The 27666-nt window shown below is 56.3% G+C and overlaps 1 protein-coding gene across 3 annotated transcripts; it reads right to left on the bottom strand.

Moving 5' to 3' along the window:
- Positions 1-6291: 6291 nt before the first annotated feature.
- Positions 6292-26222, bottom strand: RHCG (Rh family C glycoprotein). Of its 3 annotated transcripts, none has more exons than XM_045561719.1 (11): positions 25980-26222; positions 20409-20595; positions 17152-17302; positions 13696-13843; positions 12765-12931; positions 11309-11446; positions 10992-11128; positions 10560-10684; positions 10250-10323; positions 7552-7716; positions 6292-6717 (listed from the first exon to the last, which is right to left on the bottom strand). In XM_045561719.1, the coding sequence occupies exons 1-10, from the start codon at positions 26164-26166 to the stop codon at positions 7576-7578; spliced, it is 1455 nt and encodes a 484-aa protein (XP_045417675.1). In that variant the 5' UTR covers positions 26167-26222; the 3' UTR covers positions 6292-6717; positions 7552-7575. The 3 variants fall into 3 exon arrangements, 2 of the variants coding, with proteins under 2 accessions (XP_045417675.1, XP_045417676.1); XM_045561720.1 differs by having other exon boundaries at positions 7563-7716; positions 25980-26204; XR_006737426.1 differs by lacking the exon at positions 6292-6717 and adding an exon at positions 8269-8389 and having other exon boundaries at positions 7641-7716; positions 25980-26204.
- Positions 26223-27666: the final 1444 nt, after the last annotated feature.

Genomic DNA, 27666 nt, shown 5'->3' with positions numbered 1-27666 from the left:
ATTATCAGGGACCCAGACTCTTTCTGTCTTGTGGCTCTGCCTTTGTTAACATGGAACTTCAATTTCATCTGCTTGTCAGCTGGTAGGAAGAGGAAAGGGCTTCCTATCTGGAGCCTGACTTAGAATTTGTACACTCCACTTCTACTCATTGGCCAGAGCTTGGTCCTGTGACCATAAGCCAGCTGCAGGGGAGTCTGGGAAATGTAGTTTTATAATGGGAGTCCTTGTGCCCGCTTAAAATTCTACCATTAGTTAAGAAGGGTAGAATAGATGTGGCGGGACAATTAGTCTCTGCCAGTTGGCCAGGACAGCAATGTTTTTCCTATGTGGTCCAGCCCTGTGGCCTTAGCTCTGTATCTTTGTTTAGGAGAGTTGTAGGGGGTTTCTGCTAAATTCAAGCATAAATGCTTTGAATATGGTAGCTTCACTTCAGTGGGCACCTTCAGGGAACAGGTAAGGGGTGGACAGGGGCAAACACACCATGCCCACATGTGTGAGCGAGTGAGGCATGTAAGGGGGCAGGGAGTTGGAGAAAGGACCCTTCTAGGTGGTGTCTGGAGTTCTATTCTTCTAGCCCCTGCTCACATCAGGGAGAAATGCTGTGAGTGGGAGGTTCAGGTCCTCTACTCCACTCACAGCCAGCAACTCTGCTTCCTATCCTCTACCCCATTCTCCTAGTGAAAATTCATTCATTCGTTTGACAAGTACTGAGGCCCTGCAATGTGCCAGGCAGGCCGGGTCCCTGCTCCTGTGAAACTCTCTCCTGGGGACACTGGCAGGTAGCTAATCACACAAAGGAACACATGTCACAGACTTGATTACTGCTATGAAGATAAAGTGCAGGGATGAGTAGGAATGAATGAAGTCAATGGAATGGGGTGGAGTATGTAGAACATTCTAGGCATAGTGGCACAGCCTATGCAAAGGCCCTGAGGCAGCACTGAATGTGGCTAATTCCTGGAACTGAACGAACCCCGAGGCTGGCATCCCCAACAGCAAAGGGGAGTGGAGAATGCTGTTCCTGATCCTGTCTTAAAATTTTTCCTGCATAAAATTCTTCAATGACTTGTGCCCATTAGCCTTAGTATAGGATCCAAGTTTGCCCTTGGGTCTGTCCTTCCCCTCTGGCCTACCTCACTGCTCCTGAGCTAGATGTTCTGTCACCTCCCAGAAGTGGGTCCCTCTGCCCCCATCCTTTGCCTGAATAATTCCGACTGGTCCTTCAGGATCGGCTTAGACATCATGGCCTTAGGAAGGCTGGGCTGGATATTACTCTGTTTTCCCCTTTGAATCCATGAGCTCCCTGTAGCTTATGCCAGGAGGGAAGGGAGTGAGATTGGAGGCCTGCTATGCAGCTGTGTGGCTGTAGGCAAGTTACTCAACCTCTCTGTGCTTCAGTTTCTTTATGAGATAAAATGGGGATAATAAACCACCTACCTCAAAGGATTGTTGCCAAGATTAAATGAAATAATATAGGTAAAGTGCCTAGAACTGTGCCTGGCACATAGTAGGCACTTTGTGTCCTTAGTCTTCTCCTGTCCTGACCAGCGACTGTGTCATCTGTTTTAGTCTTGCCTCCCCAGCAGGGCTGTGGAACCCTGTGGTCAGAGTGCCTGGGTCTCCCTGCACCCCTGCCTCCCAGCACTTGGCCCAGTGGAAGTCACATGGTAACTGCCTAACGAATTGCATTTGCTCTAAGAAGACAGGATTTCTGGCCATCATCCCATATGGTAATAAACATGAACTCTGGCCTTTTCTCCCAGTTGGGGGATGAGGGGTGCTGAGCTGTGGCTGTGGACACCCCCCGCCAGGATCTCTCTCCATATTCCAACGCCCACTACCACCCCGCACAGCAGTCTCCTGCCAGCTCCCAGCCAGGCAGATCCCAACAGCCCCAGACGGAACAGGGGAGAGGTGGCAAGGTCAGGGGGTGTGGCATGTGCCAGGCAGTGGCCTGTGAGCATCTGTGGACGGGGCTCTTCCCCTGTGGAGGGAAACAGACAAGCCAGGTGGGTGCAGTGGGGAGCAGCCAGTGGACAGGGCCCCCAAATCTGAGAAACACAGGTGTTGGGGTGCCACACCCCCTTCACGTACTGAAGGGGGACCTGGGGAAGCGGGTAGCCCAGAAGCCAGGGGAATTCACCTGGAGCCTGTTTGGTGTCTGGACCCATGACAACCATTGTTCCTAACGACACTGTTCCTGAGCAATGTGTCCAGTGCGTGACACGTCTGTGTGCCCACAGCCCCATGCTGAGAGTGAGCCGGTGCTAATGGTCCCCGTGACCCTGTCCTCCCCAATCATCTTAGTCCTTGATGCCTCACGCAGACAGAGTTGGGAGGCAGTCGGTCCAGTTTGCCGGCTGAAGGAAGGAATGAACGCATGTGGCAGGGGCAGGGCAGAAGGGCAGAGGGACCAGACAGAGCTGAGTTCGGTCCCTCCTCCTCCCGTACTAGCTAGTGGTCTTGGGCACTGATCTTCTCAGCGTCCTTGTCTGCGAAATGGGACACCCGGCGCTTACCTGCCTGGGTCGCTGTCAGGCTCGGCAGCCACTGTGTATGCAAAGGGGGCAAAGTGACTGGGGCCGACATAAAGGCTCTGGAAACTGGTAAGAACTTTCTCTCAAGCCTCTACACGTTCCTGAGTCTGTGTGGTGGCCTCGCCCCTTCAGGACCCCATTTCTCTGGCACCTCCCGTGCCGCTCCCCAACTGCTCAAGCCTCGGTCTGTCCCCCATGGGACCCGACGCTGGGGGCGCAGAGCTGCCCACCATCCGTCCCCCTTTTGTCCAGCTCTCCCTCTGGCTGTCCTTGCCTCTGTCCCCACCCTTCGCCTCCGCCAGCCCACAGGGACACCCGAGAGGATAATCCAAGCTGGACTTTTCTAGAATTTGTGGAAAAAGGCCCCAGGCTGGTGATGCCTGGGTGCCCCACACCCCTGGGCCCGCCTGCTCCGTGAAGAAGGGTCCTGGAACCTTCCATTTTCCCAGGCAGGAGGCCTCGGTTCCCACATTACCACATGAATGGGGCACAAGCCCCCCGTCCACTCGAGCAAACAATTTGGCTAGCAAATTGACATAATTACAAGAGACAGAGAGGGAAGAAAGACACCCCCACCCCCTGGGCCCCCTGGCGGGTGGCTCCCGCTGCGTCCCCCAGGCTTTGTGGGCCCGGTGCTCAGGGCTGATTAGAAACCTTGTGGCCTTTTCAAGAGCCCTAAGTGATTGGTCCCCTTAATCTGATTACAATTTGCAGAGCCCCTCCAGCCGCCTCTGAAGGGCTGTTCTCAAGCACCCTGCTCCACCGTGGGTGAGTACACACGCACACACACACACACACACACACACACGCGCACGCACACGCACACGCACGCACACGCACACGCACGCACACGCACACTTAGCGCCCGGTTGGGCCTGCCAGGGGAGGTGCCGTGCCACTTTGGTCACCATGCCACACCTCCTCAGTCGGGACCTCTGAGTCATCCCGGTTGCTGCCCCCAGGCCCCACTGTCTTCGTCCCAAACCTCAGACACGCTGGGGGCCTGACCTCTGCCCTAGCACACAGGCCGCTGTCCGTAGGGCCCCCACACCGACACAACACCCAGCCAGGGGCGTGTGTGGGCCCACCTCCCAGTCACCCACCCCTCCGCAGGGTGGCCGCCCCAGCATCCGGGACGAGGCTGCCTGACCCCATCGAGGGCAGGCTCTCGCCACAGCAGCGGCATTTCTGGGGCTCCCTGGCCGTGGCTCCCAGGGGATTAGCCCCAGCAGGCAGCCTGGACACAGCTCAGGCGCAGGCTGCCGGCCGCTCCCCCCTTGGGAACCCGGCTCCAGGCGCCGCCGTCAATGGCCTCAGCCCTCCACATCCAATTTGTGGCTCTTAATCCCCGGGGCTGAGCCACAATGGCTCCTTTTCCCATATGCGCTCCTGGCTCTCACAGGCCCCAGCCTGCCTCCCACCCCACATGGAGCCCCCGCTGGGCAGCAGCTCGGGATGGGGGTGGGGTGGGGGGCAAAGCTGGGGCCAAGGCAGAGGGGGACAGAAGAGGGGGCCCTGCTCTTGCTAACCAGTCACCCCTGCCCCAGCAGATGGAAGCTGGGCATGTGTAGGGAGATGGGGAACGAGTGTGGGGCCTCCAGAGTAACGGCCGGCTTGCTGCACCCCCACCTTTTGGCCACCCCAGCCTGGAGGCTCTGAGAGGGGTATCCTATCCTCCGCTTGGGAATCCCGCCCTTTTCTCGGACTATCCCGAAGACCTTCGTCTCTGGACACCAGGCTGGGCCAGGAGCCAGACAGCAGGCAGCACCGAGCCCAAGTCCACACACTGGAGTCAGTCGTGACCTTGAATGGTGTTACTTGTCCTTTCCGGGCCCCAGTTTCCCCACGTGTAAGCTGGGAAAGCTGCAGCCTCTCTCTCAGGGTTGCTGGGAGGTCGACTGATGTAGGGCACATCAGGCACAGTGCCCGGCAGCCAGTCTCACTGCGGGCTGCTGTCAACATGCATGTCAGGAACAAGAGGGGACTTGGAGTACAACCATCGAACACAGACGGAGGGACTATCCCTGGGTATGTCCCTGTAGCCCTGGTGGAGAGAAAGTCCAGGCTCTGCAGGGTTCCCCAGGACCTTTACGGTTGACTTTTCCAGGACGAGTCCCCCAGTTGCCAATAAGACTTACACCTGATCACCTGACCCAGTGCTGGTTTGGAGACCTCAACCCAGATCTCTCCCAGGGCGGGGCTGGGCGTGGGCTCCCAGTGCAGCCTCAAAATTGCCTGGGGCAGAAGCAACTGCTTGACCCCAGTCCTCCCGGCAGCCCCCAGGACCCAGGTCATGTGATCAGGCAGAGGGCTCAGCCCGGAGCCCTCAAAGCTTAGTCCTAGTTGGGCTTAGCGCTGTTGGCAGGACTTCAGGGGGGGACCGGGCATGTGGGCTCAGGAGGCCCTCCTCCACCCTGCACCCCTCCCGCGCCAGGCCCCCTCCCTTCAGGCGTGAGGGGCTGGGCTGGGCAGCTCCGTGGGGAGGGAGGCTGGGGGCGGATCAGCTGAAATCAAAGCCACCGCTCCCCACCCCGCCATGCCGCACCCCTGCCGAGCGAGGTGCACCTCCTCCTTTGTCACAATGTTTTTCAATCCGGTGAAGCAAACTGTCCAATTAGAGCCAGGGCCTCCGGCTTCCATCTTTGCCGACGTTTAATTAACATGCTCCTCTTGGCAGCTGCTGACAAGTTCCAGAAACAGGTTGTAAAGGGTTTTTGTCTTTACCCAGCATGGAAAATGAGGGGTGTTACATCGCAGGAACATGAATAGGTTGCATTTCAGATCCCTCCTCTCCTCCCTCTCCTCCCCCTGCTCTGGTGAGAGGAATGAAGCCCTGAGTGTGTGTGTGTGTGTGTGTGTGTGTGTGTGTGTGTGTGTGTGTGTGTGTGAGTGACGGGGGGGGGGTGGGCAGGGTGGAGCTGGAGGCAGGAGAGACCATCCTCTCCCTCTCCCCTCACCCCTTCTTCCCAGGAGCCTTTGCTCCACAAAAGATCTGGATTTTATATCTTATTCTCCCCCTGGCACACTTTGCCTCACCTCTCTTTTAGCCATACCAAACCTCACATGTTGATTCTTGCCCATGGGTCTGTGCCCATGCTGTTCCTTGCCATCCTTTTGGTAAACTCCTATTCAGCCTCCAGAACCCTGCTCAGGTGCCCCCCACCCCTTGGGAAGCTGCCTGGGCACAGACTGCCTCACTAAGCCCCACTTGTCATAGTTCAGGGTGTATCAGGTCTGTCCCCCAGTTAGACTGTGAGCCCCAGGGGGGGCAGGAACTGTGTGTTACTCTACAGGGTGGTGGTGGGCCTGGGAGATCTGAACTCTTGGAACCTTCCCCCACCGTACAGGGAGAAGAGGGCTAGCTTGGCAGAGGAAGGAGGGAAGGGCTGGGGAAGGGGAGATGGGCCCAAAGGGGCCCTCCCTCCCTTTCCCCCACCCTGCCAGAGTGCCCAGAGCAGACCCTCGTGGAGGGCACGGCAGGGATGTCAGCTTTCTCAAGGGGTGGGTTTCTGGAATAGTTGATGTGAGGTTAGGAGGGACCTTGAGGAAGGACCGTAGCCCAGAGCTGAGCCCTGCCGGGCACACCAGGCTGGAGGCAGCCTCCAGCACCCTAAGTTCTGCCTCTTCAGCTGGAGTGGTTTCCCTTGCAGTGTGGGTGGCACCTTGAGTAACGGCAAGGGTTGGGGCAAGAGGCCAGGTCCCTTGGGTCCTTTTCTCCCTCCAAATGACCCCTCGGGAGCATTCACACCCTTTCTATAAAGAACGTCAAGAATGTTTATTTGTGGAAGCTGCTGCCTACATGGCACAGAGGATCTGGGGGACCTGGGGAGCAAGGGAGGTGCTGGCTGAGGGGCAGGCAGGGGGTGCAAGAGCCTAATAGGTGGTGGCTGGCAGCTGAATTTTCTCCTGGAGGGCTCAGGCCTGCCCCAGGTCCCAGCCCACCTGGGCCTGCTTTTCTGAGTATGTGGCCACCAAGACCCCAGGCGTGGGCAGGCCTTCTGCAGCCACAGCCTGGCTGGGATGCCCAGTTTATCCGCAGCTCCTTTCTCCATTTCCAGGCTGGTCCCCTGGGATGAAGGGGAGCAGGTGGAGGCACCCGAGGCCAAGCCAGCAGGTGGGGTGCCGCTCGCTCACTTCTCTGTGTCCTCAGCGAGGTCAGCCCCCAGACAGTCCTCGGAGCCTGCAGGGAGACAGCCGAGAGCAGCAGGTCACTGCCAGGCCCTGCTGTAACCTTTCGGGCACCTTCTTCTTTTCTGGATGGGGCTGACATCAGGAGCAACTGGTCACAACCTTGCCTCTTCCCTAGAACTCTAACGTCCTCTCCTGCCACATCACTCGGCCTCTCACTCCAGACCCAGATATTTCCAAGCTCTGGCCCCCAAGGAGGTCAAATAACAATAAGAAGAACAATGACAATGACCTGCAAAGGCCCCAGTTCCCCCACTTGCCTGCTGTGGGGTCTTGAAGAGCCTGAACCTCTCTGAGCCTTAAGTTCCTCATCTATTAAAAAGAGGGAAGTCGCTACATCTGCCTTGTAGAGATCTGGGGAGGGTTAGATGCAACAGCCAAGGGCAAGGGCTGGGCACACTCCGCAGCAGAGGCAAAGAAGTGGTAGTTGACGGAAAGAAGGAAGGAGGGAGTTAGGGAGGGTCTCATCTGCACTGGTCAACTGAACAGAGCCAGACCTGTCAGCTCTAATTTTGTATACAAGGAAATTGAGGCTCAGTCTCTGGGGTGACGGGGTTTTCAAAGTCACACAGCTGGCAAGCACAGTTGCAAAGCCAAGAGTGACCCCAGGTCTCCTTCCATGCCTTCCACACGTTCCCTGTGTGTCCGGCACGTGTGTGGTCTGACTCTGAGTGTGATCGCTGCACCGCAGGCTGGGTGTTGGAAGCTCATATCCTCATTTCTCCAGGCGTGCTTTTTGCCCTTTTGCTGGTGGCATCTGGGAGCTGGGCCCCCACTGGGAGAACCTCCCTGTCATCCCCTATGGACAAGCCAAACCCAGGCTTACCTCCTTCTCACCTGCTGTGGGAGCTTAGGGTACCAGGGGCATTGCTGAGGCTGCTATGGGTATCGAAGATACTGTGGGTACCACAGGTACCAGGGGTGCTGAGTGTACCCCTGGCTTGAGAGTGGGGTCCTCAGGGATGTAGACAATGCTGTTCTCTTCAGGTATCTGCAGAGAGAGGAGGAAACTCAGCCCTGTCCCAGGCCGGGCAGGGTGTCCCTGGTGGAACTAGAACGGCCTGAGCAAGCCAGGAGCTGCAAATGGTGTGTGGTGAGCGCCACCTTGTGATCACCATGCAGATCACATGCCACAGGTATCCTGCCCCTGCCACACCTTAGGCACTGTCCTGGGTGCTGGGGCCAGGCAGGGATGAGACAGGGTCCTTGCCCCATGAGAGCAATGGCGAGGCATTGCAGTGAAACACATAGAGACAACAAGAGTTGTGCATGCACACAATAGGATTTTAACCCAGCCTGGGGGGATTCTGGGAGGCTGTGCTGAACCCACTTCTGAAAGATGGGCAGGGGTGCGCCAGGTGAGGGGCAGATGCCAGGTGAGAGGCAGCATGCAAACTTTCCGAACTGCAGACAGGTCCAAAAGTGGGGTAGAGGGAGGTGCAGGGGAGGCCAGAAGTAGATGGGGAGGTGGAGTGTGGGTGGGCGGCTTAGCCCTGCCTTGGCTTCATCTGTCTCATCCCCACCCTCTGGGAAGCCACCTCACCTCCCCAGTGAACCACCTAGGGGCCTCGGGGACAGCCTCATGGTGTTCACTTCCACTAGCATGGAATTTTATCACTGCCAACCAAGTACAGTCGGCCCTCCACATCCACAAGTTCAATGAGCTGTGGGTCAAAGATATTTATAAAAAAACAATAAAACAATAAAATAATACAAATAAAAAACAAAACATCACTTAAGTTGTATTAGGTATTATAAGTAATCTAGAGATGATTTAAATTACATGGGGGCGTGCATGTAGGTTACATGCAAATACTGTTCCGTTTATGTCAGGAACTCGAGCATCCCCGTGGGGGATCCCGGGACCACCCCCTCCCCCCAGGATACTAGGGACGACAATACTGCGCAAAGTATGTAACCAAGAGGTTCGAACTTGGAATAAATTATCAAGAGCAAAACAGAACCAAGAGGGAGCTTCTACATGTGGGAACAGATAACATTTCTGATTTATTTCATTAGCATGAAGTCTGTGTGGTTTCTACTTGTGGTATCTAAAATAGTTTAAGTTCTGACTTTAAATATAGAATGAAAATAATTATGCCGGGAAAAATAAGTTTATTCAGAATGCGATAACATGGAAAAATTTTTATGACAGAGAGGCCAAGAGAAAGAGCAGGGCACTGAACTGGGTGTATAACATGCTCTGTGCTGTGCAACAAGCATCTACACAGAGGAAAAAAAGACAGAAAGGAAATATACCAAAAAAGACTAACAGCGCTTGTGTTGGGGTGGTGGGATTTCTATTTGTCTCTATTTCCAGACTTTCTTTAACGAACTTCTAGACATTTTTACATTAAGAAAACAAATTTAAAAAGAGTTAATTTGGAAGACTTATTAGTTATGTACATGAAATTGGTTTATAGTGGATATGAGTTAAAATTACCCTGAAAACTTCTGGGATGGTTTTAAAAATACAGAGTCAAAGGCAAGACAATTGCAGGCAGTCCCTCGTCCCCGGGACCACAGACACAAGCTGGTCCTCACCTTTGTCATAAGGGGGCTCTGCCATCCTGCACCTCCAGTAACTCATGGGGGAGACTCCTGCCTGAGGTCACAAAAAGCCCCAATTGTGGCATGTTTTTAAAAGAGCTGAGTTCTGCAACATTTCACTCCTTTCAGCTCCTAGAACGACGTTTCTCAAGTTGGGTTTTTGTACACTCCTCTAGATGCTGAAAGTGGTGGAATGTCACAGAACACAGTTCCTGTATCAGAATCATCTGGGAGCTTGTCACTTGCAGAGTCCCGGGCCCTACTGAATCCGAATCTCTTGGCTGGCGCCTGGGAAGCTGCATTTTTACGAGGTCTGCAGGTGGTTCTTATGGAGACTGGTTGAGCACTGTGCCGTGATTCCTGACCCAGGCTGCATATTAGAATCACCTGAGAAGTTTTTTAAACATTCCACCGTGCAGGCCCTACCCCAGACCAAATAAATCCTCCTCTCCGTGGCTGAGGCCTGGGTTTTGCAAGACTTTCAAGCTCCCCAGGTGAATCCTATGTGCTGAAACCCACAGGTCAAATGCAGTGGTTCTCAGAAGTGTTTTTCATCAGAATCACCTGGAAGGTTTGTTAAACCAGAGTGCTGGGCCCCATCCCTTTGCTTTGGATTGAGGAGGTCTGGGTGGGACTGCACTGCGGACCAAACCATGGGAATCCTGCTCTAGAATAAAGCTGACTGAGGCCTTAGGGACAGGAGTGAACCTCAGCGGCTGCCCTGACTGGGGGTTGTTTCTGTCACCCCCTGGGGTGTATAAAAAGAGAGGTATACACCACCCCCTCCAAGCTCTGGGGCCCAGAGGGGAGGGGAGGAGAAGGGAGGGAAGAGTCTTCAACCCACAGGATACACAGCCTCCCAGATAAAGGAGCAGGATGACACGAGCTCTGTCCCCCACCCCGACTGACTTCTGGCTCCCAGGCCCAGCCCAGCTGATGTAGTGGGGGGTGGGGGACAAGTCCATAGAACTCACCTCCCAGTAGACTGCATCATCAAAGCAGTTCTCATCAGCAGCTTGTCCCCAGAATGGTAATCTCAAAATTAACCCTAAATAAAGTTGGAGGTCACAGGAGGTCAGGAAACGCTTTCTCTCCACCTGCCCCAGCTCCTTCCCTCAGTTGGGAAAATCCCTTGGGCAGGCCCGAATCTTCCAGTCCCCCTGCAGAAGTGCAGAGACTGATTCCTGGCAGCTCCAGGCTGACCTCCGGTATGTGCCCTTGGGTCCCCCACCCAGGGAGCCCCCCAGCAGCCCCTGCTTCTCTGGCCCAGTCACTCTCACTCACCCACGATGATGCCGCCCACCAGGGCCATGGCCAGGCTCACCAAAAGGCCAAAAATCTGGAACTTGCCCTGCGTTCTTGTGGTCCAATGCACCTTGGAACCTTGAAAGTCAAAGGAATAGGCAAGCCTGGGGTGGAGACAGGGGACGGGTCAGGGCCCACAGAGAGGCCAAGTAACCCCTGACCGCCACCCACAGATGTGAGCAGGCACCAAGGCTCACCGAACCTCGGGCCTCAGCCTCCCCATCTACAACACGGGGGGCGTAGGATGTAGCAGGTGGTCTGTAAGACTTTGTGGAGGGAGGGAGGCCTGGGAAACAGCTGGTGTGAGCAGGGAGGGCGGGGAGAAAGGCACAGCGTTGGACGCTGGAGGAACAGCAGGCAGGAGGGGTGGGGAGGGAAGGAGGGCATTCCACCCCACCGCTCCACATTTACCCTTCTTGTCCATACACTGCGGGGCTGGCGCAGGCTGCCGTCACAGCCCCCACGATGCCGCCCAAGATGCCAGGAATGCCGTGCAGATTGTGAATGCCACATGTGTCCTGGATCTGCAGCCGGGACTCCAGGAATGGCTGCAGAGGGGAGGTGTGTTTGCTCAGGCCCGAAGCTACAGCAGGGGTGTGGGGCCCTCAATACGCAGGGACCCACGATGCTCCAGTCATGAGCCCCCTTCCTAGGACCCCCTGCCCCACTGTCGGGAACACGAAGACCCCAGCATTCTCCAGCCCCCACCCCCTGGCCCAGGGCCTCACCGTCAGGTACACAAAACCCAGGGTGGAGATGATGCCGCAGAAGAAGCCGATGATGAGGGCGCCATAGGGCATGAGCATCATCTCAGCAGCTGTGCCCACGGCCACCCCTCCTGCCAGCGTGGCATTCTGGATGTGCACCTGGCAAGGGTGGGCAGAGTGGGCAGGGACTCAGTCCTCTCCCTGGAGCACTGGCCTGGAGGAGCTCACTCGCGGTGCGAGAGTGCCGTCTGGGCCCTGGGAGCATGCAGAGGGCTGTGGGCTTGGCCTGGGCTTGGTACAGCCACCCCTGTGTTCTCTGCATGCACCACCCAGCCCACCCAGCAGGCCTGGGCATTTTTCGTGTGCACATGCCGGTGAGCCCTGAGAGCAATCGTGTGTTCGCCTTTTGTGTGCCACGCCCACCTGAGTGCCTAGACTCACACGTCGGAATGTTCTCGACATGCGTGCACGTCCATGTCAGACGCCTGTGGGGCCTAGACATACCCACGCAGCAGCGGGTGCTCCCCGAGTGCTAACCTGCACCCGGCGCCGTGCTGCTGGCTGGGGGCGATTCATCCCATCTCCTTAAGCCCTTGGGGTGAGGACAGCTGTCTTTCCACATCTGCAGATGAGGAAACTGAGTTGCGGGGAGGTTAACTGACTTGCTGAGGACCACGGAGCTAGCAGGAGGCAGAAAGGTGTCTTGATCCAGAGCCCGTGTCCTTGACCCTATTCCCTGCCCCTGCCTGCACGCCGATCTGGGCGCACACAGGCACACCCATGCCAGCGTGTCTGACTCTCTTCCCCACCTCTCTGTAGGGTGACAGCGTCCCCCGATACCAGGTACTTCTGACAGTGTCTCAGCACACATATGCCATGTCAAGAAGCTTGTGTCAGACTATGAGATGGAGAGTTAGTGTCTTTACTTTTCTTTCTATAGAAAAATCTGCCCAAATCTATGGGGTTGTCCCAATGGTATGATACAAAGGATACTATGCAAGACCATTCCCCCAAACTTCCCCAGTGGAGGGGACAGAGCAGGGAAGGGACTGCCACTCTGAGTGTGCGTCGGGGTGGGGGCAGCTTTAAGAAGCCGGAGGGCCGGCATCTGGCGGCTCAGAGCCTGGCACAGGGGAAGTGCCCTGCAGCCCTGCTGGGCAGCCCTGCAGCAGAACAGCTCACCCCAGAACAGCCGTCAGCACCCCGGGCTGTGGCAGGACAATGGGGAGGAGGAACCAGCTCATCTAGAACAGCCCACAAAGCCGAACCTCCAAGAATCTGGTTCTGGGTTCTGCCGAAAACTGGCTATGTGCTCAGGACAAATCATTTCTCCCTGAGCCCCAGTTTCTTCATCTGCAAACGGGTGCGATGACCCTGATGCTGCCTGCTTCCCAGAGTTGGCAGGGCGTGGTGATCAGCATCTGCCAGCCCAGGCAGGCCGCACCTCCCCCTGGCACCCCCCCCCCGCCCCACTCACCATGTCCAGCTTGCCCTTCTTGTGCAGGGCACTGGACATCGCCACCGAGGTGAGCACGCAGGCTGCCAGGGAGCAGTAGGTGTTGATGGCGGCTCGGTGCTGGCTATCCCCGTGGTAGGATATGGCTGAGTTGAAGCTGGGCCAGTACATCCACAGGAAAAGGGTGCCTGGGTCAGACCAAACAGGGCGGGGGTGCCCAGGAGGAGAGGCATTAGACGGGGCCCTGAAGAACCCAAAGATCCTGTCCTTTAGCTCCAGAGACGTCAGTTGATCCCCACAGCTCAGCTGTTCCCACCTCTGCAGCTTTGCTCATGCAGGGGCTCTTCCTGGAAGGCACCCCCGCCCCTGCCTTACGCACCTACCTATCTCCTGCTCAGCCTTCTGCGCTGCTCCAGGAGTCTACCCTGACCCCCCTGCTGGGCCAAGTGCCCCCGCGCTGCTCCCGCAGCTCTGGGAGGGAGATTATCTGGGTGGCGCTGCCGCGCTTCCGCTATACTAGGAGCCCCTGGAGGGCAGGGCTGGGTTTTAGGAGACCAGAATGGGGACAGTCAATATGTGTTCTCTGGAATGAGTGGACAGAGGAAGTAGGAACACACACCTTGCCCCAGCCCAGGGATGTGGTGACCAGTTTCTGGTTGCCACCATGTCTGCCTTGGGGAATTCTAGGGAAAACACAGGATGAGTGACCAACTTCTTTCACCCCAATGGGGAAGGGGGACAGACATCTGGGATCCTGAAGTGTCTATGGGCAACCTCCCTCTGCCCTTCCCCCAGAGGGAACTGGCACCCACCCACCAGACCACGTGGGGATCAGGTGTGATCAGGATGGCCTGAACTCATCACGGGGGCCCTCACCCATCATGGAGGCCCTCGCCCATCATGGCCACTTTCACCAATCATGGTGGCCCTCAGTCATCGCAGTAGCTCTCACCAATCATGGCAAAGAGATCCGAGTGATACACAGAACTTTGTCTCTCCTTGGTTTGCTCTAGGTTGGGTCTGTAGAGGATCCGGGTCACTGTGAGCCCAAAGTAGGCACCAAATGTGTGGATGGTCATGGAGCCCCCTGCATCCTTCACCTGGGGTGCAAAGGGCCTGTCAGGATATGGCACCTTCTCTCCCTCCCTCCTCATAGCTCTCCCCACCCCGCTACACACACACACACACACACACACACACACACACACACACACACACACACACACACACACAGAGCTCCAGCTGTCTCTGACTCCTCAGGGTGCAGGATGGAGCCTGGGGGTCCCCACAGAGCAGTCAACTGGTAAGAGGGAGAGAGTGGGGATCCCTGAACCCCGTCTGTCTGCCTGTCAGCAAAATGCCAGGGCATCCTCACCCAACAGATGGGACTGTTCCCAGATGGGAAAACCCAGGCTTGGAAAGGAACTTGCTCAGTCACCCAGCGGGAAGAGGAGAGGCGGAGTTAGAACCCCGGCAGCCCTCTACCTCGTCTGTTACCCACTGGCTCCTGCCTTGTCTTAATTCCTGGGAACTCTCCCCTTCCCTCTGGGTCTCCCCTGTCCACATTTCATTTCACGCCATCACTCCTGGTTTGACAGCGCCCCCAGACTGCCATTACCCACCTCCCCCTGCACCCTGTCACACGCTTGCCCTCCCATTACCCAGAAAACCTCCCACCACCCAGACAACCTCCCACCACCCAGTCCCCCAAAGTCAGAGCACGCAGAGTTGGTCCCCTCCTCGTCTGTCCTCTGCACCTCTCACTTGACCACTTTAGGTCTCAGGTTCCTCATTTATAAAGTAGGGGGCAGAGTGACTTAGCAGGGCTGTCCTCAGGATCGAAGCAGACACCTGTGCAAAGCCCCTACGCAAGGACCTGGCACTCAACAGGTGCTTGATTGATGTTAGCCCCCTTCCTCCCATCCCCCCATTCACCTCCCCCCTCTTCAGCCTCCCCTTCCTCCCCACTCAGAACCAGCCCCAGGGGACCAGAATCGCAGATTCACTCCAGATGGGGAAACCCTTGTGATCCAAGGTCACACAGCTAGTTGTTGACAGGGGTTTCCTGACTTCCAGCCTGGTGAGTGCCTCTGCTAGCTGTGTGACCTTGGGTGAGCCCCTTAACCTCTCTGAGTCTCAACTTTCTCATCTGTAAAATGGGGGTAATAAGTGTGCCTATGTCAGAGATAAAGATTGAAAGAGTTAACCCATGTAAAGCGTTTAGATCGGGGCCTAGCAGAGGGCAAGTACTCCTTTCATGTCAACAACGATTACAGTGTTTAAACTTGTCTCAAAGGGAGGCTGAAAGACTGGCAAGAGAATTTCCGTAGCATTTGGGGAGGGTTTTGGGGGGTCAAAGGAGCTTTCTCTGCCTCTTAACTTACCCCTAAGATACTACCTTCTCAGCTGTCACAGAACTCAGTGACTGTCACCATGGCCTACCCCGCTATAAGCCTCGCTCCTTTCTCTCCACGTGCCGCCCGCTCAGTCCCTGAGGCCTGTGATGCAGCTGCCCGGTCTCTTGAATCCTCCACTGTCTTCTCACTGTACTAGGCCGGTCCAGGCCCCACCACCTCTCACCAGCATGGCCAGAGAAGCCTCGTAACTGGGCTTCCTGCCTCCCAAATGTTCTTTGACAGGTCACAGCCAAAGTGGCATTTCCTTTACACGTCTGCTCGTGTCACCTCCCTGTTTAGCTCCCCACTGCCCTCATGATGTAGCCAAGATGCCTCAACACAGTCCCCAGGAGTCCTGCCCCCACCTGCCCCCGTTACCCCTGCGAACTCTCCTCTCAGTATGAGCCTCTGTCCAGTCAGACGGAGCGGAGCGGCAGGGGAGCCCTGGCCGGGGGTCTGCCTTCAGACCTTTGACGCCGTGCCCTCTGCCCCCAGTGCCTGTGCTGGCTCCTCTGCCTGGTGAGCTCCTAGTTGACTTCCAGCTTTGACTTCTCTTCCTCCAGGAAGCCTCCCTGACCTGCCAGGCTGCCTTAGGCACCCTCCACTGGGCCACCCAGCCCTTGGCGTGCCCCACATCACAGTGCGTGGTCACTGCCTACCTACTTCCTGGTCCTCACTAGACTCTGAGCCTCTTCCCTGCTCACCTCTCTGTCCCAGAGTCCGAGCATTCCCTGACATGCAGTCAGACTCCCAGATTCATTCACTTGACAAACACGTGTTGAGCACCTGTCCTTGTCACATAAGGATAAATGCCTCCAAGAAGAAATAAACCAAGGCACCGTGACAGAGAGTGACCAGGCGTGACAGAGAGTGACTTGGCGGGGTGAGGTGGAGCCTGCCGCCTGGGGGCATCTGGCAGGGCCTAGAGGGCACATGTGTGCTGAGACCTCAGCAAGGAGGAGGACTGGGGAAGACCACGCCAGTGCAAGGGCCTTGGGGTGGGACCGAGCTTGGTGGCTGAGCAAACAGCAAGCTGTGGCCAAGCCGCAGGACGACGAGGGGGGATGGGGTGGGGGGACGAGAGGCCTGCGGAGAGGGCAGGGCCAGAACGCGAGGCCTTACAACAAGTTTGGAGTTTGTTCTAAGTGAAAGTAAAAGCAGTAGTGGGTCTTCACCAGGGGGACGGCCTTATATGCGTCATTTACAGGCCACTTTGGCTGCTGGCAGCAACTGGCCTGAGGGGTGAGTGAGGCAAGGATGAAGCCAGGGAGATGAGTCAGGAGGAAGAGATATGGTGGCCTGGACTAGTCTGATGGCTGAAAAAAATGACAAAATGAATGACTGAATCTAGGGTGGCCTACTCACCCTCAGGAGTGGGAGTTCCAGGCAGAGTCCAAATGTAGAAGAGGAAGGGGCAAAGAAATGTGTGGCTTCCCTGAATGACCCACCCTCCCCTCGCTGCCCAAAGGCACCAAGGAGGTTTCCGAGATAGAGTCAGAGATCTAAGGTACCCCTTAACTGGGCCACTGAATCGACCAACCCTAGGTGACAGCATTCCTGCCATAGTCTATGCAAATGGCACCTCTTGGGTTGTGCAGTACACAGCCTGTGCAGCTGTACATGCCACCTTGGCCACTCCCCTGGGATCCATCCTTACAGATTTGCCCCTCAATACACTGGGTCCTTTTTTTAGCAGAGCAATCTGGAAATGTGGTATGCATGCAAGAGTATGTGCAGAAACATCCCGTTTCTTCCATCTGATGTGTGGTAAAGAGAAAGGAGGGAAAACCCCAACATTCAAGGAGCCCCTGCCCTGCCCATGCACTGGGCTGATACGCTGGGTGAACTGTTGCACCTGCCTGGTGGATGCCATTACTCCCACTTTACAGATGAGGAAACTGAGGTTCAGGAGGGTCAGTGACTTGCCAGGCTGGTATGACTCCCAGCTCTATCTCTATCCCCTGCTGTCCCCCCAAGGCCCTCCCCTCTTCCCTGCCCTGAGCCCCGCTCACCTCCAGCAGGTTGAGGAGAATGAACTCATTCACCGAGAACAGGGTCACTTGGAAGAGAGTCATGATGAGCAGCTGGACAGGGCTGACTTTGCCCAGAACCGCCCCGAAGGCCACGCAGACAGAGGCCACGCAGAAGTCGGCGTTGATGAGGCTGTGGGGAGACAGGCCAGGGAGGGCTGGGGCGACAGCACAAGGCGCCACTCCAAGCCCTGGGTTTGGGTCTGGACTTTGACTGGACTTTGGTTGTCTATGGATTTGGGCCTAGGCTTAACCTTTCTGAGCCTCAGTGTCCCATCTGCAATCATGGGTGCATAACAGGTAGGGCTACTCCAAGAACTAAGAGAAACAATACAGTGAAGTGCCCAGCACGGCAGTGGCACACGCTAGGTGCTGCCTCTTCCACTGCAGCCCATCTCCGCCCCCACTCCTCGCAGACAGCGTGTGCTCAAGGCACCCAGGTGGTCTGGTGGCTGTTGTTGAACATGCCCCATATTTGGGGCCCTGCCCTGCCCTCTATGTTCTACCTGCCCTTCCAGAACTTCCTCTCACTGCCTCCTCCTTCAGGAAGCCTTCCTGATTCCTCCCACCACACATGGTCTCTGCCTCCAGAGCCTTATCTCTCTCTTGGCACACACTTCTCCTGCCGGGCACCAGGGCCTTGCCTGGGTTCGAGCTACTGGGACCTCCCTTTCACCCTACCTGTGAGAAAAGATCTGTGTCCAGGGAAGAGGGAGAGCCTCCCTGTAGGAAGTAGGGAGTTGGGTGGGACTGGGTGGAGGGAGCAGGCAGGAAAGTCAACAGAGGAAGTGCGGGGCTGATGAAGAGGTGGACAGGAGGAAGGTGCCGTGTGGCCGAGGCAGACCTGGTTCCATCCACACGTCCACTGTCCCTCACCCAGCTTCGTGCTCCCTGCCCGCAGCAGGGCTGCCTTCGGGGTTCCAGGGCAGACCCTCTCCGGCATGACAGCTGTTAACAGGGTGGGTGTGGGGCTAGGAGGGGCTACTTCCTCAAGGCTGTCACGACTAGAGGAGACCCCCCTGTCCCGCTCAGAGGTATGTGTGTGTGAAAGAGAGAAGTAGGTGAGGGGTAAGAGGTAAGCTATTTGGAAGCCAGTTTGTGGAATGGGGCCAGGGTCCCTCCAAGACACAGTGCTCACTGGAATGTCTACCCAGCACTGCCTTGCTCACCGCTGTGTCCCCAGGGCCCACGGCAGGGCCTGGCCGAATGATGGTGGTTACTAAGTGCTAAGTACTGCACATGCCCTCTGGTACCATACCTGAACTGTTCAGAACAGGTACTATCACTGGCCACAGCGTGTAGATGGGACACGGAGACTTAGAGAGGCTGAGTTACTTGTCCAAGGTCCCATAACTGCAGCCGGAAGACCCATCTTGTTGGAAGTGACCATTAGGAAGGAGAGAGAGAGAGAATGGAAAAGCCCGCACTGTGGGCCATCAGCACTGGGAGATGGAGATCTGGATGCCAATCTCGGGAGGGCCCGAGGAGGCATGGGCGGGGCCTGCAGAGGGGCAGTTCCCTAGAGTAACAGGTGAGACCCGGACAGGACAGAGGCCAGGAGGCAGGTCCACATCTCTGGGTCCACAAGGTGAGGTCTGGGGACAACGTTCTCATCCCAGCCCTGAGCACCAGAAAACTGGCTCCAGGTCAGTTGCTGAAAATCAATTTCCCAAAAGCCAGTTTGCTAAAACTCAGTGTTTCAAGTGACCAACATGCTTCCTTTGAAGATTTTTAAAAAATTGTATACTTTTTTCATTTAGCCATAGCTATTTTTCTGGGGTGGCCAATGAAGAATATTAGAGGTGTTTTTATATTTTGGGTCTATGGCTTAGGGAATGTGAGTTCCTTGTGTATTTTGAACTTCCGGGGTAATATGCATGTCAAGGATTTTATATACAAAAAGACTGATTTATTCGTTCCAACATACATCTAGTCAACTATCTTTCCTGTTTCTTTTAATTCATGGATTTGTTAATTGGCTTGAGTAAATTACACTTTTGCAAATATTTGGCATGTGTTTTAAATTTCGGGCACCTGGCATGTGATGCCCGGTTGGTGCCCTACATGAGACAGCAGGGATTTGGCCTCTGAATGCAGTTTTATGCCAGTCTGCCTCTCCGCCCTTTCTGTGGACTTAGTTTGTGAGCTAGCTAATGAATGTTAATTTCCACACACCACGGATGCCTTTCTCAAATTAAAGAAAATTTTATTTAGCAAAACTTGTCATAGCTCTGCAGAAATACTTTACTTTTTAAAAAATTTTTTAAACATTTTTTTCACTTCCCTCCGCAGACATATCTGCAGAAATAAATAGAAGACTGTCTAAACTGGACTTGAAGAAGAACCTCCCATAAACCAAAACTTGGCTGAAACTAGGAAAATTCTCCCCAAGGCTCTGGGTTCTGTCCCATGCAACACAATTGTCACAGGTTTCATGAGTTGCCACAGGACAGAGAGTTTGACAAGTGAATCCAGTGAGCCGACTGCTTTGCAGTTCATTATTGGCAAGTTGGCAAATGTATCTTATCCCCAGTTGGTGGTGCTGTGGGGCAGAGAAGCGTGCTGAGGCTTTTGAGGGGGGGGTCACCCCAGAACAGAGGGAGGGGCTGAGTCACCTGACGGGACGGGCTGGTGGTACTCTACAGACCAAAAGGTTATCACAGAGAAAAGCCCTCAGAAGGATGGAAGTGAGAAGAGACGAGGGTAGGTGCCCCACCCTTGGAGGCTGGGGCAGGGAGGGGGCTTCAGCCCTAACCTCCGCACACACCTGTCTCTCAGCAATTTCCAAGGCCTGTTCCCTGGGGCAAGTGGGGCGAGGCAGGGAGGGGCATCCACCTGGCTGGATTCCCCGCTGTTCCCTCGGCCGGGAGCCCTCTGGGGCTGGCTCGGGCGGCCTGGCTCTCCCGCCGGGCTCCCGGGCTGCGGTCTCTCAAGGCACAGGGCTGAGTGATTTCCATGTGCCAGGGTGGAGGGCCAGAGAAAAGTCTGGCCTCAAGTGCAGGCAGCCTTTGTCTAGGAGGTGGGGAGGCCCTCCCACAGCGCCGGGTCACCGTTAGCACTGCCACCCTGGAGAGGCGCCGCTCGGGAAGCCGTGTGAGAGTGTGTGTGCGCGCAGGGGCATGTATGTCGCAGGCCCGTGTGACCTGGAGGGGCGCGGGGGAGCAGTCGTACAGCCCGCGACCCGCCGCCACCGGGCACGCCCTCCCCGGGCCCACCCGCCGGGCCCGCCTCGCGCTCACTTCTCGACGCCCAGGACAATGTATTTGCCTTCTAGGTGGTGGAACCAGCCCTGCATGAGCAGCGCCCACTGGATGCCAAAGGCCGCCAGCAGGAAGTTGAAGCCCACGGCGCTGAAGCCATAGCGCTGCAGGAAGGTCATGAGGAAGCCGAAGCCCACGAACACCATCACGTGCACGTCCTGGAAGCCTGTGGGGAGAGTGCCACCTGCAGAGCCCTCGCCAAGGCCCGCCAAGGCCCCCTAGGTTTGGCGAGTGCGGGCAGCGCCTCTTCTCCCCCTCCCCTGGCCAGCCGGGGCAGCAGCCCTAAGCCCGGTCTCCCGGCTCCACCGCCCCACATCCGAACCCTGGGGCTGGGCCCTGAAGCTTGCAGACAAGGCAAGGAAGGTGCTGGCAGGGAGGTGGGAGGAGCCCCTGGGAAAAGACATCCTTAGGGCATATGGAGAGGCTGTCAGCTGCCAGGCAGGCAGCGGCAGGGTGAAGAGGACCCAGGGAGCCTGAGGGGGCAGGTATCTGCAGCGCTGGCGGCCTTGGCCTCCCTGTGGCCCAAGAGGGAGGCTCCTTCCTCCCGTCTGTCCTCCGCTCTTTTCACTGCTTCCTTGGGTGCCCTGCCTCTCTGCTTGACTCTCTCTGGGGGTGTCTCTTTTCTCTCCCCGCCCTCGGGGACACAGACACCAGCTTCGCTCTCCTGCGCACCTCCACAAGTCACTCTCTTGCTCCCTTTCTCTTTATCTCCCAAACTGTCCTAATTTAGCACCAAAAGGTATCAGTTTATGCATTTCTGTTTCATAAAGTTTGGTGCTACCTAAAATGATTTTGATAGTAATGATTTGAGGGTCCAAACTGTATGAACTTCACAGAGGACGCGGCCTCTCTGATGCAGTCTCTTTGTTGGCGCAATGGGAGGCAGTGACCCTGCTCGGGCAGAGCCCTCCCCAGAGGCCTGCAGTTCACGTTTCATGAGATCGCCCACTCAAAGCCCTTTTCAGCAGTTGCTCAATTATATTAGCTACTGCTTCTCTTTTTCTCTTTCAAAACTAACCAGGTGCATAGCATTGGGCCGGCAACTTGCTGAGGGTCGCTGGAGGTTGGCCCTCAGCCCCGCTCCCCACCCTGGGTGGCTCAAGCCACAGGGAACCTGAAGGTCCCTGATGGGACGGGGCTGGCGCACTGGCTTCCGGCCACACAAGCTGCCACTGGGGGGCACCAGTACACAGCTGTTCTCCCCTTCTCTACCCCCATTCTAGCTCCCGCTTCCCTCTGCAGGTGAGTCCCCCCACCAAGCTAGCAAAGTCCCCCAAATTTGGGCCACTGACGGGCCACTGCAGCCTTCCTCTATGCCGCATCAGCACAGAAAGGGTGCTGCTCCTTCCCCGGGGGCCAGCCCAGCCTGCACTGTTCTCTGTGAGACCTAGTGGCCGGTCCCCCAACTCCCCTCAGACTCTGTGCCCCCCTGCTCCCATGCCAGCACTGCGAAATCTCCTGGGCTGTGGTCAGGGCAGTAATGCCACAGAAGACCCTGGAAAGCAGGTGGGCCATGGGGTAGGAGGGCTTGGCTCTGACCTGCCCTGTGCCACTGGCCGGCTAAGAGTGTTAGGCTCCTCTCTAACCGTGTTTCTCCACCATAAAATAGAGACAATATTAATAAATGCCCTGCCTGACAGAGCAGGCAAAAAGCACCTTGTGGCCAGGCACGGTGGCTCACGCCTGTAATCCTAGCACTTTGGGAAGCCAAGGCAGGAGGATGGCTTGAGCCCAGGAGTGTGAGGTTGCAGTGAGCTATGATGATGCCACTGCACTCTAGCTTGGGAGACAGAGCAAGACCTTGTCTCAAAAAAATAAAAAAAATAAAAATAAAAAATAAAATCACTTTGTAGTTGGGAAAAGCACAAAGGCATTTAAATGCTATAATAGTTCAAGCTAGTATTCAGGGAGACAGTCCTCACCACATCTCTTAACAGGAGCTGAGCCTCCACTTACACACCTTCATGGGCAGAGCACTCACTCCCTTACGGGAAAGCTTGATGCCAGCATTTACTGTTCTTTCCCTTTACGCCATTAGATGAGAGCCCTACCGGTGACCTGTCATCTTGAATTTTTTTAAGGTACTTTAAATACTATTCCCACCTTTACAGATGAGCACACTGAGGCTCAGAGTGGTTAGGTAGCTGGCTCACTCCATTTAGAAATGGACCCAGGTCTGTTTAATTCCAGAGTTACACTGTCATCTACTTGGGGGGAAGTTTGTCCTTTATCAGGTGGAACTTACTCTGAGGTTCAGGTCCCCAGGGGCCCTGGGCAAGCCTGGCTGCTTTGGCCTCATGGAACTGTCCCTCAGGTGTCTGAAACCAGAGCTTCCTCTGCCCCGAGTCATCTCCTGAAATGTGTTCTGCTCCTCCCTTGGGCTTTCCAGGAAACTTCTGGAGCTCAGGCCCTGGTGACTCCTCCTTGGGCCAACCTCCCTGTGGCCACTGCCCTCGGCCACTCAGGCCCTGGATCACTGGCCTGTGAGGACAGCTACTGCCTACTGGCTCTGTGCCTGCCGCCTGCCTCGGGGCCCATGCCCCGGGAGTGTCCTGAGGCCAAGCCAGCTGGGCTCCTCTGGAAAGTCGAGATGCCCCGTGGGCACAACTAATCCCCTGGGTAGAAATGAGGCCTGTGCCAGCGCTGATGGCCTGGAGCCAAGAATCAGGAAGGTACCAAGCAAGGGCTGCCCTCACGTCCAGGCCCTGGGAATCCCCTAGCTGCCCCGGAGCAGAGGCTTGAGGACCTGCGTGGGCCAGGATGACTTGTGTCCTCTAACTGCTAACCATAGCCACCATGAGCGTGAGCAGGACAGGGGACAGGGACGGTGAGAATAGAAGGAGGAGACTGGTCCAGCAGTGTAGACTCAGACCCTCAGGGCTGCTACCCGGGCTCCCTGGTTTCCTAGCAGGGTGACCTTTGCAAGACACTTCTCTCTGGCCTTAGTTTCCCTCATCTGTAAAATGGGGGTCATAACCGTGCTTCCCTCGCAGGGTGGTGGTGATGATTAAAGGAGAGAATGCATGTTTGCCTGGAGGGGCTGCCGCTGCTTCCTGCCCTCTCCAGGCAGCACTGAGGCCATGGTTCTGTCCCTATACGCCTCTCCTCGGCCATTTCCTGCTCCAATGGCCAAGAGCTCCCCAGTGCTCACAGGAGACGTGGCAGGAGAAAATCAAGGCCCTCCTTGATGGCTGGTAGCTGGGGCTCTCTCCCCACTTAGCACTCCCCATCACAATCCCTTTTACAAACCCTACTCTTGGGCCACCTCAGCGAATCACCCCCCAGCACCCCTTTTGGTGGGTCTCAGCCACTCAGCTTCTCCCATCCTCACCAGCCACCACGTCCCAGGAAGCCATCACAGATCTCTCCCGCCCAGAGTGCTTGACCCCACTGAAGCACCTGTCAGCTCCTAACAGTCTGGGACCAGAGATTCAGGATATTCATTTTTCCAGAGTGAACATAAGCCCTGGCTTGCTGGGACAGTCATGGTTTACCCCTGGGTCCTGGCAAATTACCACTAGCACCCCCCACCCCCGTCACTCTCACAAGTGTCTTCACTCAGTGTCTTCAACTGGATCTCTGTCCATGCTGTAGATAAGCGCTTGTCGAGTGAATACATGAAGGTGGGTAGGGAGTGTGGAGGGAGGGGGATAGGAGCTGGGGAGACGTGGGGCCTGCAGCCCTCGCTGGTGAGGTTCTGCAGCTCCCTCCACTGCCCAGACACATCCGGGACCTATGAATGTGACTGGGGGGCCTTGCCCCTTACACTTTATTTGGGGGCTGGCTCTGGGGCTAAGTGGTAGCAAGAGCTAGAGGGATGCAGTGGGACAGGCAGAGGAGGGTCCCCAGCCTGCCTGCCTCACTGCTTGCAGGTAGGTCCCCCACCAAGGAGAGGAAGGTGGGCAGTGTGCAGTGGATTTGGAGCCTGAGTCCCAAGGCCACAGCTGTCAAAATCTTTTTTAAAACATGGCCCAAGTGGAGCCCTGGAGAGGCTGTGGTCTCACCAGCACAGGGCACACCCCTCTTTTGTCACCTCCCTTCTTCTAGGTACTATGTAACTATTCAGGTAGCCTGTGATGGTCCTAACTTTTTGGCAGCCACTGAACCTGCAGCCCCCCAAACTCAGACTATTTTCCTGCAAGCTGCCATTCTGAATGAGTGCAGTTATTTCCTTGGACCTAAGTAAAACATCATCTCTGGAGGCAGAGAATCCCCTGTTGCTGAGAGAGTACAGCCGTGGAGGGAACAGCAGTTGATATAGGTGGCTGTTGGAGATGAGTTTCAGGGTCTCTTCCAAAACTGATAGTCCATGGCTATGGGAGCACCAACAGCTAGAAGAATCGTCACAGGCTGCTGGTGGGTGGGGTGGAAGATCAGAGAGCACCAGGGCATGGAGAGAGTCCTGGGCTGGGAGTCCTGAGGTTGGGACGCTTGGAGTGACCCTGGGCCAGTTCTCCCAGCTCCCACATCCCAGGGTGTCAGTGTTTAGTGTTCTTGCAGCAGTCATGCCATCGTGGAGTGAGGACTGCATCCCAGCACTGTGCTGGAGCCTTGCACGGCTCACCACAGCCTTACCCGACCCCTGCAAGGGAGGCCCCACTACTACCCTGATCTGATAGACGAAGAAATTGAGGGTTAGCAAGGTCGACATTTGCCTAAGGCCACCCACCTAGTTAATCGCAGAGCCATGATAGAAAGAAGGTCCCTGGTTGCAGGGTTATGCGCCTAACCACAGCACCCCGGGTACCAGAAAATTCAGGGGTGCTTTTCTCTCTCTCCAAGCCAAAAGAGGATGGGTGTCACGGCCTCCTGACCCACCACTGGTCCCACAGGTGATGGCCTCACCGAGCCATCCCTGTGGCCCTTAACATCAGACCTACCCCCTTATTTGGAGTACGGGCACAGCTGGACAAGGGAGCCAGGGCACCCACCGGTGGGTGCTGGAGGTGGGATTCGGGTCTTTGAGGGAGCCAAGAAGGGCTTTCTGACAAGGCATGCCAGAGGCCTCTGACAGCTGGGAGATGGTCAAATAAAAAACTTGGCCCGGGCTGGGCGCAGTGGCTCACACCTGTAATCCTAGCACTCTGAGAGGCCAAGATGGGAGGATTGCTTGAGCTCAGGAGTTCGAGACCAGCCTGAGCAGGAGCCAGACCCGTCTCTACTAAAAATAGAAAGAAATTAGCCAAACAACTAAAAATAGAAAAAATTAGCTGGGCATGGTGGCACATGCCTGTAGTCCCAGCTACCCGGGAGGCTGAGGCAGGAGGATCACTTGAGCCCAGGAGTTTGAGGTTGCTGTGAACTAGGCTGATGCCACTGCACTCTAGCCCAGGCGACAGAGTGAGAATCTGTCAAAAAAAAAAAAAAAAACTCGGCCCGGTGAGTTTTCTCTGCTAGCTTTTCACGGGGACAAGGAGTCTGCACATCCGACCGGTCCCCCAGCGCGATCCGCAGAGGTGGCGGGCGCCCGGTGGGGGAGCCTGCGCGGCCCGTCCCTCGGCCAGGTGAGCCTGGCACCGGTGCCGCCGGCCTGCGGGAGGCGGGACTTACTCGGGTAGCGGTAGTAGAATTCGTTCTCCAGGTCGCTGGAGACGTTCCTGCGCTGCTTCTCCGTCCGCCAGTGGGCGTCGGCGTCGAGGTCGTAGCGCGCAAACACGCCGAAGAGAACCACCATGGCCACCTGCAGGAGCAGGCAGGTGAGCGGCAGCCGCCAGCGCAGGTTGCTGTTCCAGGCCATGCTGGTGCCTGGCGGGAGGCGGCGGTTCGGGCGCTGCCAGGCGGGACCGGGACGCTTATGAGCCCCGAGCGGGGGGCGGGGCGGGGCGCGCGGAACAGCTGACCCGGTGCCGCCAGCGCGCTTGACCAACCGGCGGGGACACCCGCGGGGCCCGGCTCGCACCTGGCTGCCCAACCCGGCCCGGGCGCCCCCTCAAGCTCCCTGGGTTGAGCTGGGGGACAGCTGCAGGAGCAGGGGCCGAAAGGGCAGTGGGCAGGGATTAGGGTGACACGGGCCTTTCCCCTTTTGTTCTGGAGAACAGAAAGAAGAGGGGCATCACTGGCCCCCACTGAGACCAGAATGAAGGATTTCCCCGACGGAAATCAGCCTGATCTGTCTTTTCTTTTTCTGATTACGAAGTTCATACAGGGTACATGAAAAAACAAGGAAAGTGAGAAACTGTCACAGACCAGAGAAGCCTGGGGACGGGGGACAATGGAACAACTCAAGGCCATGTGGTACCCTGGAGTGGACCCTAGAACAGAAAGAGGATGTTAATGGAAAACTGGTGAAATCCAAATGAAGTCTGGAGTTTAGTTAACAGTGATGATCCCACGTTGGATTCTTACTTGGCACAAATGTGCCACGGTTATGTAGGACGCTACCAGCAGGGCAGACTGGTAAGAGGTATACGGGAGCTCTACCTTCTTTGCCACTTTTCTGTAAATAGAAAATTATTCCAAAATAGAAGCGTATTAAGGAAAAGCATGTATAAAAGATGGTAGGAACAGTTTAAGAGTTTTTCACAAAACTCAACCCAGCACAGCGCCTGCCTGGCGTGGGGCATGCGCTCAGTACCTGTTCATTTTCTCCCTAGTGCCTGAGACAACAGAAAAAGCACGTGCCACTTGAGATTCTCCAGAGAAAGGTGACAAGTTTGAGGTAACTACGCAGGCAAGTGTGGAATGGTGGCAAGACGGCCGGCCTAAAGTCTGGGTCCAGTGTCTGCCTCCCCCCGCTGAGTGACCTTGGCCAAATTCTTAGCCTCTCTGGGCTTGAGGCCTCACTTGTAAAATGAGAGATGTGAATAGGTCATCTCCCAAACCGATTCCAGCTGCAGGTGCCCCCTGCCCAGGGGAGCCTGCCCCCCTTGTTGCTTTTTCCCACCCATATGCAGTTTTCTCTCTGGTTGGACAAGCTGAGTGGCATCGCTTCTCAGCTGCCTCCAGCCCTGCCCAGGACCTAAGTCACCCAGGAAAGGCCTCACTCTCAACCCTGGAGTGACATCACCCATACCCACTCCGTCCGTACCCTGTGTAGGGCCAGCAGGCCCCCTCTGCTGCTTCTTTAGCCACCCACCCCAGGCAGCCCCCTTCCCCTCCCCGCACCTACCCTCTTTTCCACCCATAGCACCTTCCCGGCCGCATCGCTGACAGTCCCTGTCTCCTGTGTGAGGCGCTGCACCCCGCAGACTGTGGGGCCCTCACCTCATGCCCCTGCACAATATTCGAGAAGGAGGTG

This window comes from Lemur catta, chromosome 9 (assembly GCF_020740605.2).
Source record: "Lemur catta isolate mLemCat1 chromosome 9, mLemCat1.pri, whole genome shotgun sequence".
Classification (NCBI taxonomy): Eukaryota; Metazoa; Chordata; class Mammalia; order Primates; family Lemuridae; genus Lemur; species Lemur catta.
The sequence above is the reverse complement of the archived record's forward strand: the minus strand, read 5'-3'. Positions and strand labels throughout refer to the sequence as shown.